General features: G+C 41.9%; 1 protein-coding gene across 2 annotated transcripts in view; it reads left to right on the forward strand.

The window, feature by feature from the left end:
* Positions 1 to 3,538: 3,538 nt before the first annotated feature.
* The window catches only part of LOC129811847 (potassium channel subfamily K member 10-like), a 47,670-nt gene continuing 37,092 nt past the window's right edge, over positions 3,539 to 14,116 (forward strand). Inside the window, exons 1-2 of one of the 2 annotated variants that reach the window (XM_055863518.1) lie at positions 3,539 to 3,700; positions 12,540 to 12,952. In XM_055863518.1, coding sequence (XP_055719493.1) covers position 3,700; positions 12,540 to 12,952 — 414 coding nt within the window. In that variant the 5' untranslated portion in view covers positions 3,539 to 3,699. Of the gene's footprint in view, positions 3,701 to 3,766; positions 4,308 to 12,539; positions 12,953 to 14,116 lie in introns of those variants that run through there. The other variant, XM_055863517.1, reaches the window with a different exon arrangement.

The following is a 14,116-nucleotide window of genomic DNA, read 5'->3' on the forward strand; positions in this document are numbered from 1 at the left end:
AACATGAGGCCAATGGTGACATTAAACCAGTTACAGAGTTTAATGGCTGTGTAGTTACTCCACAATACAAACCCAATTGACAGAGGGAAAATAAGGAAGCCTGTACATAATAAAAAAATGTTACAAAACATGCATCCATGCATGTTTGCAACGAGGCACTAAAGTATTACTGCAAAAAAGTTGGCAAAGCAATTCACTTTTTATCCTGAATACAAAGTGTTATGTTTGGGGTAAATCCAACATAACACATTACTGAGTACCACTCTCCATATTTTCAAGCATAGTGGTGCCTGCGTCATGTTATGGGTATTCTGTAATCGTTACGGACTGGGGACTTTTTCAGGATAAAAAAGATACAGAATGGAGCTAATGTAACAGCTGTCCAGTGACGACAAGTACACTGGTCTCGGCACCAGTGTAACAGATGTAATCGTACTTCGTAACTTCTTGCGTTGTGTTTTTAAAGAAAGGACGGTCGATCAAGCGATCCCAGTTGATTGGTGTTTTTTCTGACAATAGACACAAGGAAGCACATTAGATGTGCAGGACAACAGTATGTGGATGGCTGTAGATTCGTGATGAATCTGGAAATAACTGTGAAGTAGCAGGGAGCTAATGTGTCCATTACAACTAGAGCATGTTAGCTAGCTCATCTCTTACAGCAATAACTGTACAAAGCACATCCCCGGATGCCTCCAATATCTAGTAGGTACCGTACACATATAGGCACATCAGGACATGTACACAGTGTACTCGTACACATTGTAAATATGAAAATAGAATACAGTATTTCAGTATGTGACCTACCACTTGCATGTCAATATCAGACTGTGAAAAATGTACGCTTGCGATTTCCCCCTATATGCAAGCATGACCAATGGCATAACACCTTATTGACATCTGACTTGAACCAACCAATTAGAATACATAAACATAAAATACATATTTATGCAGTGTCAAGTGGAAACATAACCAACCCTGTTACACTAAGCACAGGCAAAATCCAAGAAAACCTGGTTCAGTCTATTCTTCAGACACTGGGAGAGTAATTCACCTTTCAGCAGGAAAATGACCTAAAACACAAGGCCAAATCGACACTGGAGTTGCTTACCAAGAAGACAGTGAATGTTCCTGAGTGGCTGAGTTACAGTTTTGACTGAAGTCTACTTGAAAATCGATGGCAAGACCTGAAAATGGTTGTCTAGCAATGATCAACAACCAATTTGACAGAGCTTGAAGAATTTAGAAAACAATTATGGGCAATTGTTGCACAATCCAAGTGTGGAAAGCTCTTAGAGACTTACCTAGAAAGACTCAAAGCTGTAATCGCTGCCAGATGTGCTTCCACAAAGTATTGACTCAGGGGTGTGAATAATTATGTAAATTAGATATTTCTGTATTTAATTTTCAATAAATAAGCAAACATTTCTAAAAGCATGTTTTATTTTAAATTCAGACTGTAACACAACAAAATGTGGAATAAGTCAAGGGGTATGAATACTTTCTGAATGCACTGTAAGTACATGTTGATTTCAGAAAGCAATTATCCCATACATTAACAGTATAGGCCTATACCAGTAGTCAATAGATGGGGTCATGCCAGACATGACATCACACACTTACAGTAAATGGTCTCTCTCAACAGCAACGGCCAATCAAAGATAAGGTGATAAATACCCCTTTTCCAAACACAAAGAAAATCTGATGAACACTATTTTGAGTACTCTTTGGTCAAAGGAACATGCTGTCAACAGCATATTGCTATTGCTGCCATGTTCCTTGTTTTGTTTAAGGGACCTTTTGACCCAGTACCGCCCATTATGAGCAAAGTATTATGATTTATTTTACAGCTGTGTGGTGAAGTACACAAGTGGGACAGATAACTCTCCCTCGAGGCTGGAGTGTTGGCAGTGTTGGGCAGCCCACTTACATCATAAACCAATGTTCTCTACTTTTACCAATTTGCTCGATATTTCCTCTCAGACTCCTGAGTAGCGATCATTTATGAGCCTCAAGCTTGAAATATCTCTCTTGACGTGTTTAAAGGCAAAACTCTTCATTTGTGCAACTCAATATTAGGAAGGTGATCGTAATGTTTTGTACTCTCAGTGTAGATACTTGTGTAAAACATACATATTTCAATGTTAAGTACATGAACCATAGGGACAAGTGTCAAGTCAGCCATACTTTTGTATTAATGACAACTTTGTGTACAACAATCTATCCTCAATGTGTACATGTCATTGACATATGGTAGGCTATATGCAGGCAGAAACCCTCCTGTTAACCTCTTCAATGCAGATGTGTTAATTCAGAGTAATGTCCTCTGACATGCACTAGTAGTTGTTCGCCTCTAATTTTGCAATGCGGTTTTGTATTGTGTGTTTGAATATTGTTGTCTTCCACATACTGTATTTCTACTACTGTACATTGCTTTTTAGTTAGGCTTAGGCCTACACTGTTTATACACACCACATTTTATGTATGTACTGGATTCTTGACATAGCTCACTGTATATCTACTGCTGTACATTCTTCCTTTATCTTGTGTAAATTCATCCTGTCTGTATACGTGTAGATTGCATTTGGATTACTGTTAGTGCTATTTGGGTTGTTAATTGAATTCGTTATGACATTTCTTGATTTATTTTTATGTTTAAAAAAATATATATTTGTGCACTTGTTTGACGTTTTACTGCTTTGTTGGGAGCTAGTAACATACGCATTTCGCTGCACCCGGTATAACATCTGCTAAACTGTGTGAGCGACCAATAAACTTTGATTTGATTTATTCACAAATCTATGCCCACAATAGGCTGAATACGATAGTATATCACCAAACAATGGCTTGCTTTCCTTGCAGACAGTTTTTACACCCGGTATGCCAATTCTATTTCAGCTTAAAGTCAGACAGCTGTCTATCATAAGAACTGGTTGAAGGTTCTTGGGGAAAGCATAGTCTATAGCAACTAGAGCCGCCCAGTGTTTCTGGAGGTGCACTTTTCCCATTGTGCAATGGTTTCTCTGGATAATTATACATTTGTTAACAACAGTGAGATGTTCAATGAACTGTATCAGAATGAAATGAAATTATGATTTATCCATTTGTTTGTTTAATTCTTTTTTTTAAACGTGTCCACTAGTGGTTGAATGATATGCAATTATACTACTCAAACGCATAATTCAACACATAACATAATATGCAAATCATAGGACATTTTGATGTTGTTAACATACCAGTGGCACGGTGCTTCGTTCTGCAAGGCCGATCCACTGCAAAAATAACAATAATTTCATTTAATTTAATTTCATTTTTTTTTGTAAACAAAATGTAGCCTACTGACAAAGCGCGTTTTGTATCTTAAATGCATTTCAAGCATCCCTATAAAATAAGTGCTGTTTATCTAGAACCTCAAAATAACACAGCACAAGATTTAATGGCATCTTTTTAATTAAGGGGCACAGTGACAGTATTGCAGATTACTGGTCTCGAGGTAGGCTATTCATTTTGATACATTATGTATGATTTCTCCAACATCGGATGATGTAATGTTTTTTTTGTTGTCTATGCTTGAATACATCATTTATGACTTTTACTCCCGCGCCATGTGCCTACACGCCGGTACCCAATCGTGATTGGAGTGGAGTGGGGATTTAACTGAAAAAGGAGGAGAGACGCTATCCCTCCCTGTCACAAAATAGTAAGTAAACCATTTAGACATTTGTTAATTAGCATGTATATAATGAGCCTACAGTATTAGTGGTAATATCATTAGTACTTTTAGAAAAGCGTCCATTGATGGAGAGATGGACTTCTATCCAAGAAACGACGTTCTTCCTTTGTTGGGGTTACATCCACATCCTTGTGTGAAGTTCGTTGTTCTAAATGCGTTCGTTGTCCACTTCTGTTCGGAGCCTTCTTCAAGTGGACTGGCGTGTGAAATGTGTTGTAGCCCATAGGGTGGTCCTGAGTGGTGCGACAGGCAGTACACATACATAAATCTCATCACGATCAACCGCTGGGGTGCACCCGCCCAAGCTGAGAAGGATAGGCTACATCTATGGCTTCAGACCCTGTCATTGATCCAGACACATTTTCGCCTTACTTTTCGGGTATATTTTATCATGCCATTCTAAGCAACACATATTTGTGACAAGGGCGCTGGCACATTTGTTTTATTTTTCTTCATTATCTCAAGCGCTATTGAGCAGATATATGGTCTTTGTGTTTATTGAGAAGAACAATAGCTATGAAATTTCCACTGGAAAACCCTAGAAAACAAGTCAATTTGGACCCGGAACAACAAGGTTAGTAAATGTACATTTTACTCTAAAAGTGGAGTTTGTGTAAAATGATAGCTTTGTGTAAGGATGTTTTATGTTGACTGAAGAAACTGGGTATACAGTTGTCTCAGCATCTTTACTGTTTGACTTGGACAAAATTAGTTACAATGTGAATATGTGCTATAGCTTTTCTTTCAAATGATTTATTTTGTGTTTATTTCATCTAAAATAGGAGCTTTAATGCCATTTTACAATCGTGCAATGTGCTTTTTATGACGCCAGGCGGTTGGGAGTGGATCTCTTTCTTCTCCATCCCTTACGTGCTCAGCTGTGTGGTAGGCTACAGTGTGCTCTTCGTTAGGGATAGACAGAGGCAGGGATCGGACAGCTGCTGGGGAGATGTCGTTCAGGCCAATTGGGAATTACTGGGCAGAGACAGAGCCTTTCTACTTACATTCCGCATGCTATTATCTGATTCAGTATTTGAATGTGGTCCTCCACTCTTAATCGCCATACTGAACCCACACAGACAGACTCCTTTCATGTGATGTTTCCCCATCTACAGCTGCTAGGCTGGATAAATCAATATTCTGGCCTCCCACTGTGCCACTTGCCTGGCTTCCCAGACTCCTTGTTCCAACCAAACGCTACGCCACGCCCACGGACGTTAGTTTCTTCTCCACAATGAGTCTGGATCATAGACTTATGATAGACATCGCATCATTGTATCTATCCCAGTATGGCGTATGTGAGAGCATGGGCAGCGCCATTGAGTCCATCTCCATTTTGAAGTTGTAAATTTTCTTCTTCTACTACTTCAATGACTTCGCAAAGAAACTGAAAGGGTGCACACTGCACCTGTATACTGTGTTGTTTGAACAGGTATAAAGCCAAGGTTGGTGATTTACTGCCACCTGCAGTTCTGGAATGTTTGCTCACGAGTGTAATTAATTGGCCGATCCAAAGACAGTACAGTATGAAGATAGGCATAAACTGCTTCTCCAATAGAACTGCCCAATCATGCTTGTAGGCGATGCCATGGCAACGCTGGCTAGCTAAGCTCATGCGCAGAAACACAAATCGGGTGTAACAGTCGTCTCGTGCTGAACTGCACATGTACAGGTCATCAAATCAAAGGGAATCCTTCAATATAAAGTTGGTTTGGACAAAAATGAAAACTTGTCTGTTTTTCACTTTCCCAAAGGTTGGAGTAATAACACATTCAACTACCAATATCCCAGAAAACCTAGACCCACTCCAATTTGGATACCGCCTCAACAGATCCACAGATGATTTAATTTCTAATGCACTCCACACTGCCCTTTCCCACCTGGACAAAAGGAACACCTACGTGAGAATGCTATTCATTGACTACAGCTGAGCGTTCAACACCATAGTGCCCTCAAAGCTCATCACTAAGCTAAGGACCCTGGGACTAAACACCTCCCTCTGCAAATGGATCCTGGACTTCCTGATGGGCCGCCCCCAGGTGGTAAGGGTAGGTAACATTTGCCACGCTGATCCTCAGAGGTGCGTGCTCAGTCCATTCCTGTACTCCCTGTTCACCCATGACTGCATGGCCACGCACAACTCCAACACCATCATTACGTTTGCCGACGACACAAAACTGGTAGGCCTGATCACTGACAATGATGAGACAGCCTATAGGGAGGAGGTCAGAGACCTGGTAGTGTGGTGCCAGGATAACAACCTCTCCCTCAACGTGATCAAGACAAAGGAGATGATTGTGGACTACAGGAAAAGGAGGACAGAGCATGCCCCCATTCTCATCGATGGGGTTGTAGTGGAGCAGGTTGAGAGCTTCAAGTTCCTTAGTGTTCACATCAGCCAACAAACTATCATGGTTCAAACACACCAAGACAGTCGTGAAGAGGGCATGACAACACATTTTCCCCCCCAGGAGACTGAAAATATTTGGCATGGGTCCTCAGATCCTCAAAGTTATATAGCTGCATCATCAAGAGCATCCTGACTGGTTGCATCACTGCCTGGTATGGCAACTGCTCTGCCTCAGACCACAAGGCACTACAGAGGGTAGTGCATACGGCCCAGTACATCACTGGGGCCAAGCTTCCTGCCATCCTGGACCTCTATACCAGGCGGTGTCAGAGGAAGGCCCCAAAAATTGCCAAGGACTCCAGCCACCCTAGCCATAGACTGTTCTCTCTGCTACCGCACGGCAAGCGGTACCGTAGCACCAAGTCTAGGTCAAAAAGGCTTCTTAACAGCTTCTATCCCCAAGCCATAAGACTCTTGAAAAGTTAATCAAATGGCTACCTGGACAATTTGTATTGTCCCCACCCCCGATTTTTACGCTACTGATACTTTCTATTTATTATCCATGCATAATCACTTTACCTTGCCAAAATTCTGAAGTATCCCTTTAAAATAAAACTGTATTCATCACATGCGCTCAATACAACAGGTGTAGACCTTACAGTGAAATTATTACATAGCATGAACACTCATCATCATCATCATAATGGCCTGTGGATGGCATCATCATATCCAGGATTTACCAACATGAGCACAAGAAGGAAAAAAAATCATTTGTATAATGCCTCTCGTCACCACAAACGACTTCAATGATGGCGGTCTCAGACTAAAGTATGTAACGCATAGAGAATGAAAGAGGCCTCTAGTGGCCAAAAGGCCGATTTAGCATGGGCAACGCCATTGAGGGCTTCCACCATTTCAATGTAGTTAACTGGGTGCAACTTCCAACTTTATTGTCTGATCCCTCTTAATGACCCCGTTGGAGTCATGTCCAACTGGGTCATCAGGAGGAATCAGCCAATCGTGAAGAAGAAAATTGACTACTTCAAAATGGAGTTTGCCTCAATGGAGCTGCCCCCTGTACTCACAGACGCCATAATGGGAACTATATAGGGATGCTCTACTATTGTTTGAGCTAACGACAGAGCAGCGGAATAATTGAGTTTGAGTCGTCAGGCTACTGTGCCACAACAGTATACAAAAAGTTTAGGTGTCAGATTTAACACTTGCAATTTGTGTGGCTCAGCATAAGATATTTCTGTTGTAAACATGGATAGGAGGTATGAAATGACCATAGCATGAACACTCATCATCATCATCATAATGGCCTGTGGATGGCATCATCAAATCCAGGATTTACCAACATGAGCACAAGAAGGAAAAAAAAACATCTTTATCATCCATGCAGTTTAATATAGCTTTTCTTTGAAGATCCTCCAGTGCATCACATCACACTTATTTTTGTCCTGTCAGCTTTGTATTCCTCTGGTAACGTCTGGATGAGAGACAGACAGAAGGGTTGAAGATGGGGATGAGGAATGTATTGGATAAAAGCGTTAGCCTACTCTCCTGCATAATCAAATCTTGTGAAACTATGGAACTCAACAGGAGGCGGGTTCAGTGCTTTGAATACTATTATATATTTTGTGAAAGCTGAACTTGGAGCATAATATTCATTTCAAAGCCACAGTAGGTTTCAAATCTAGATCGCCATTACAACCATGAGTTATGCTAATAATGATGGAACCATTTGTGATTGGAATTGAATGGCTTTTTTAGACAGATGCAGATTTAGTGGTAGAGAAATAGCTCAACCCCTTTCATAAAGTACTCGTCCAAGTATGATAAACTAGAGGTCGACCGATTATGATTTTTCAACGCCGATACCGATTATTGGAGGACCAAAAAACCCGATGCCGATTAAAAAAATAAAAAATAAAAAAATATATATTTTTTACATCTATTTGTAATAATGACAATTACAACAATACTGAATGAACACTTATTTTAACTTAATATAATACATAAATAAAATCAATTTAGCCTCAAATAAATAATGAAACATGTTCAATTTGGTTTAAATAATGCAAAAACAAAGTGTTGGAAAAGAAAGTAAAAGTGCAATATGTGCCATGTAAGAAAGCTAATGTTTAAGTTCCTTGCTCAGAACATGAGAACATATGAAAGGTGGTGGTTCCTTTTAACATGAGTCTTCAATATTCCCAGGTAAGAAGTTTTAGGTTGTAGTTATTATAGGAATTATAGGACTATTTCTCTCTGTACCATTTGTGTTTCATATGCCTTTGACTATTGGATGTTCTTATAGGCACTTTAGTATTGCCAGTGTAACAGTATAGCTTCCGTCCCTCTCCTCGCCGCTACCTGGACTCGAACCAGGAACACATCGACAACAGCCACCCTCGAAGCAGCGTTACCCATGCAGAGCAAGGGGAACAACTACTCCAAGTCTCAGAGCGAGTGACGTTTGAAACGCTATTAGCGCGCACCCTGCTAACTAGCTAGCCATTTCACATCGGTTACACCAGCCTAATCTCGGGAGTTCAATCAATCAATCAATCAAGTTTATTTTATATAGCCCTTCGTACATCAGCTAATATCTCGAAGTGCTGTACAGAGACCCAGCCTAAAACCCCAAACAGCTAGAATGCAGGTGTAGAAGCACGGTGGCTAGGAAAAACTCCCTAGAAAGGCCAAGTTGAATTGATAGGCTTGAATTCATAAACAGCAGAGCTGCTGGCAAAACGCACGAAAGTGCTGTTTGAATAAATGCTTACGAGTCTGCTGGTGCCCACGATCGCTCAGTCAGACTGCTCTATCAAATCCTAGACTTAATTATAACATAACACACAGAAATACGGGCCTTAGGTCATTAATATGGTCGAATCCAGAAACTATCATCTCAAACAAAACATTTATTCTTTCAGTGAAATACAGAACCGTTCTGTATTTTATCTAACGGGTGGCATCCATCAGTCTAAATATTACTGTTACATTGCACAACCTTCAATGTTATGTCATAATTACGTAAAACTCTGGCAAATTAGTTCGCAATTGTCACGACTTCAACCGAGGCAGGCTCTCCTTCTCGTTCGGGTGGCGCTCGGCGGTCGTCGTCACCGGCCTACTAGCTGCCACTGACTCTTTTTCCTCCCCCTCCTTATGTGTTTATTTGTATCACCTGTGTTCAGTTAATTGTTAATTAGTGTGGCTTTATTAGTCAGCCAGCCCGTATGCTTCTTTCTGCGGGATTGTTTCATTGTGGCTTTTGGATTTCGGGAGTGGATATTATTATTGTGGACTGGGTTTGTTTATTCGTGTCGTTGGACCGTTGTGTGTGACACCCAGTATGTCCGTGTTGGACATTGTGTTTGCAAGTTGAGTATTAAAAGACTCAACATATTGAAGCTCTGCTGTTCCTGCGTCTGACTTCGCACCTCCCGACACTCAGATCGTTACAGCAATGAGCCAGGCGGCCCAAACTGTTGCATATACCCTGACTCTGCGTGCAATGAACGCAAGAGAAGTGACACAATTTCACCTGGTTAATATTGCCTGCTAACCTGGATTTCTTTTAGCTAAATATGCAGGTTTAAAAATATATACTTGTGTATTGATTTTAAGAAAGGCATTGATGTTTGTGGTTAGGTACACATTGGAGCAACGACAGTCCTTTTTTCGCAAATGCGCACCGCAGCGATTATATGCAACGCAGGACACGCTAGATAAACTAGTAATATCATCAACCATGTGTAGTTATAACTAGTGATTATGATTGATTGTTTTTTATAAGATAAGTTTAATGCCAGCTAGCAACTTACCTTGGCTTCTTACTGCATTCGCGTAACAGGTGGGCTCCTCGTGAGGTAGGTGGTTAGAGCTTTGGACTAGTTAACCGTAAGGTTGCAAGATTGAATCCCTGAGCTGACAAGGTAAAAATCTGTCGTTCTGCCCCTGAACAAGGCAGTTAACCCACCGATCCTAGGCTGTAATTGAAAATAAGAATGTGTTCTGAACTGACTTGCCTAGTTAAATAAAGGTGTTAAAAAATATATATAAATAAATTTAAAAAATCGGCAAGATCGGCTTCCAAAATTACCGATTTCCGATTGTTATGAAAACTTGAAATCTGCCCTAATTAATCGGCCATTCCGATTTAATCGGTCGACCTCTATGATAAACCGTAGTGCCCATTTATTCCATTCCACTCATTTATCACAAACGATGCAAACCAATTCATGGTTTGTCAAGACACTTGAATGGGTGGGCTGTAGAGTTGGATTTATTCCATTCCACTCATTTATCACAAACGATGCAAACCAATTCATGGTTAGTCAAGACACTTGAATGGGTGGGCTGTAGAGTTGGATGTTCGATATTGTCCATCTGCAGGCCCCTCTCTGTAGCTTGCAGGTCTGAAAATGTTACATAAAATGTCTTCTTCTAAAAATAATCCCACACAACCCTAAGAAGTTCATTGTGAATTCCTTAATTGTGAAGTTACTCTTTTTGGGCCTGTCTCCCGAACTCCAAGTCTTGGACTAAAAAGCAAGCTCAATGGGGAATCTTCATCGAAAGTAGTTTTAAGTCCAGGACCACGCTTCATCTGTGTCTGGCAAACTGCCCTTAATGTCCTAAAAATAGCTTAAATGTTTTCCTAGGCACCGGTAATGTGGTAACTCAATGTGGCCATGTTGGTGTTGATGTTGATGAATCTCCGGCTGTGTGTTCCCATCCTGATGACAGTTTGTTTTGATCAATTTAAGCTGTGATCCATGTCAAAGGATGAACTAACATGATTTTGATCCCTGTAAGGGAGTGAACTTCCTTGAGTCTTCATGATGGGTTGTGTTGGTGTTCATACTGACGGATGCTAGACAGTTGTTCCAGGAACATAGTATGTGGTAGTGTAGTTGTCACGCCCTGACCATAGTTTGCTTTGTATGTTTCTATGATTTGTTTGGTCAGGGTGTGATCTGAGTGGGCATTCTATGTTGTATGTCTAGTTTGTCTATTTCTATGTGTTTGGCCTGATATGGTTCTCAATCAGAGGCAGGTGTTAGTCGTTGTCTCTGATTGGGAACCATATTTAGGTAGCCTGTTTTGTCATTGTGGGTTGTGGGTGATTGTTCCTGTTCCTGTGTTTGTGTTCACGTTACGGGACTGTTTCATCATCGTTTGTTTGTTGGTTTATTGTTTTGGTTCTTGTTCAAGTATTCTAATTAAAATGAATACTCATCACGCTGCATCTTGGTCCTCCTCTCTTTCGCCCGACGAAGATCGTTACAGTAGTAAATGTATAATACAGTAAAATACACAAAGTCTACAGTTTAAATAGAAAAATACAATTCTTCACAAACTACACATATTCTCCCAGATATGTATTAAATGAATACATTACATATAGTATGCAAAGTATGACATATCCTGCAAACAAGGCTTCTTGTTGCAATTACACAAACATATCTTTAGTACAATAAGAGATTTGCTTCTAGAATACTGACAGGGGCTTTTTAGATTGTGTCACTTTACAAATAAAAAATAAATGGGCTAGCACGTTACATAGCCATATAGCCAGTCAATCTCTCAAATTAAACAAAGCACCTCCCTATGAACAATGAGCTCTTTTTAAAAACAGAGTGTTAGGTATTGCATCATGGTGAAACCCAGCCAGGCCCCTCCCACCCCCCCCCTGGGGCTCAGTCAGAACAATCTCCCATAGGAGATCTAAATATGGATGCCTCCTTGACACAATCCCCCACCTTGGGTGACCCCACCCCCTCCCCATTCACATGCATTTATTGCACACCCCATTCGCAAAGCAATGACCCAGTGGCAGTTATCCCCCTCTCTTATGGGCCACGCTTGTCTATTAGAGAGATTGAATCCTGCTTTCGTAGAGGAAGGCGTATACATGTTTTAAGTACACTCTCGTCAATGTTTTTAGTGTCTCTGTGTGTCAACAACAACTTGTCCTTCCCTTGATATCAAAACACCCACCGCATAATGCCATTTAGATACGGCTGTGGAAATTAGAATCGAGGGTTGAATACAAAACAATTCTCACTGTGGTAACATTTATTACATATCGCAATGGCCTGCTGGGATCTCAGAGAGAGAGATGAAATGCTATTCTACCCTAGGGTGGAATGGGGCATCAGTCCAGGGCTGCACGCTGAGTACTACACTAATGGCTTCTATCATTAGTCTGCTCCGATAGATGAGTACAGTTATCCCATCTGCCTCTCTGTTAATGTCTAGAACTGCAGAGGACAATGCACCATACTTGAACTTTGACTGTTTTTGAGTATTATTCAGGGCAGGTAAGGTCAATGACACCATTGTCAAAATGCCCTGTAATAACAAACTAAAAAGCTAAATTCCTAGAGGTTAATTAAAACAATAGTTTGCTAACACTTTAACTCTCTCTCCTCCTGTTAGTGGCAGTCCAAACCAACTTGGTCCCTCCCAAGAAGGTCCAGTCAGGGATGGTCCAATCCAGCCCTGTCCAGGCCAGTGTGGCGGCCATGCAGAACCCGATGGGCTGTGATCCCAAGGGGGCCAACGGCCACTGCCCCTTACCCCGGCTCTCCGTCTCCTCCCGTTCCGCCAGTGTGGTAGCCAGCATGGACACCACCGGTGACCTCTTGGCCCTCCACTCTGTGATGAAGTGGAAGACGGTGGTGGTGGTGTTTGTGGTGGTGGTGGCCTACTTGGTGGGTGGCGGCTTGGCCTTCCGGGCCCTGGAGCACCCTTTCGAGAGCAACCAGAAGGACAGCATCACCCTGGAGAAAGCTTTGTTCCTGCAGAGGCACCACTGTGTAATGCCTGCTGAACTGGAGGCACTCATCAAGGTGAGTGTTGGTGGTGGTGGTGATGGTTCACTACATGTGGACACCTTGTCAAACATCTCATTCCAAAATCATGGGCATAAATATGGAGTTGGTCCCCCCTTTGCTGCTATAACAGCCTTCACTCTTCTAGGAAGGCTTTCCACTAGATGTTGGTACATTGCTGCGGGGACTTACATACATTCAGCCACAAGAGCATTATTGAGGTTGGGCACTGATGTTGGGCGATTAGGCCTGGCTTGCAGTCTACGTTCCAATTCATCCCAAAGGTGTTTGATGGAGTTGAGGTCAGGGCTCTGTGCAGGCCAGTCAAGGTCTTCCCCACCGATCTCGACAAACCATTTCTGTATGGACCTTGCTTTGTGCACGGGGGCATTGCCATGCTGAAACAGGAAAGGGCCTTCCCCAAACTGTTGCCACAAAGTTGGAAGCACAGAATCGTCTAGAATGTCATTGTATGCTGTAGGGTTAAGATTTCCTTTCACTGAAACTAAGGGGCCTAACCCGAACCATGAAAAACAGCCCCAGACCATTATTCCTCCTCCACCAAACTTTACACTTTTACATTTGTCCGTCGGGCTGCTACATGGTGAAGTGTGATTCATCACTCCAGAGAACGCATTTCCACTGCTCCAGAGTCCAATGGCGGCGAGCTTTACACCACTCCAGCCAACGCTTGGCATTGCACATGATGATCTTAGGCTTGCGTGCGGCTGCTCGTCCATTGAAACCCATTTCATGAAGCTACCGACGAACAGTTATTGTGCGGATGTTGCTTCCAGAGGCAGTTTGGAACTCTAGTGAGTGTTGCAACTAAGGACAGACAATTTTTACGCCCTACGCACTTCAGCACTCGGCAGTCCCGTTCTGTGAGCTTTTGTGGCCTAACTCTTCGTGGTTGAGCCGTTGTTGCTCCTAGATGTCTCCACTATAACAGCACTTTCATTTGACCGGGGCAGCTCTAGCAGGGAAGACATTTGACAAAGACTTGTTGGAAAGGTGGCATCCTATGACAGTGCCACGTTGAAAGTCCCTGAGCTTCTCAGTATGGGCCATTCTTCTGACAATGTCTGTCTATAGAAATTGCATGGCCGTGTGCTTGATTTTATACACCTGTCAGCAATGAGTGCAGTTGAAATAGCCAAATCCACATACTTTTGGCCATGT

Source organism: Salvelinus fontinalis, chromosome 15 (genome assembly GCF_029448725.1).
Source record: "Salvelinus fontinalis isolate EN_2023a chromosome 15, ASM2944872v1, whole genome shotgun sequence".
NCBI lineage: Eukaryota > Metazoa > Chordata > Actinopteri > Salmoniformes > Salmonidae > Salvelinus > Salvelinus fontinalis.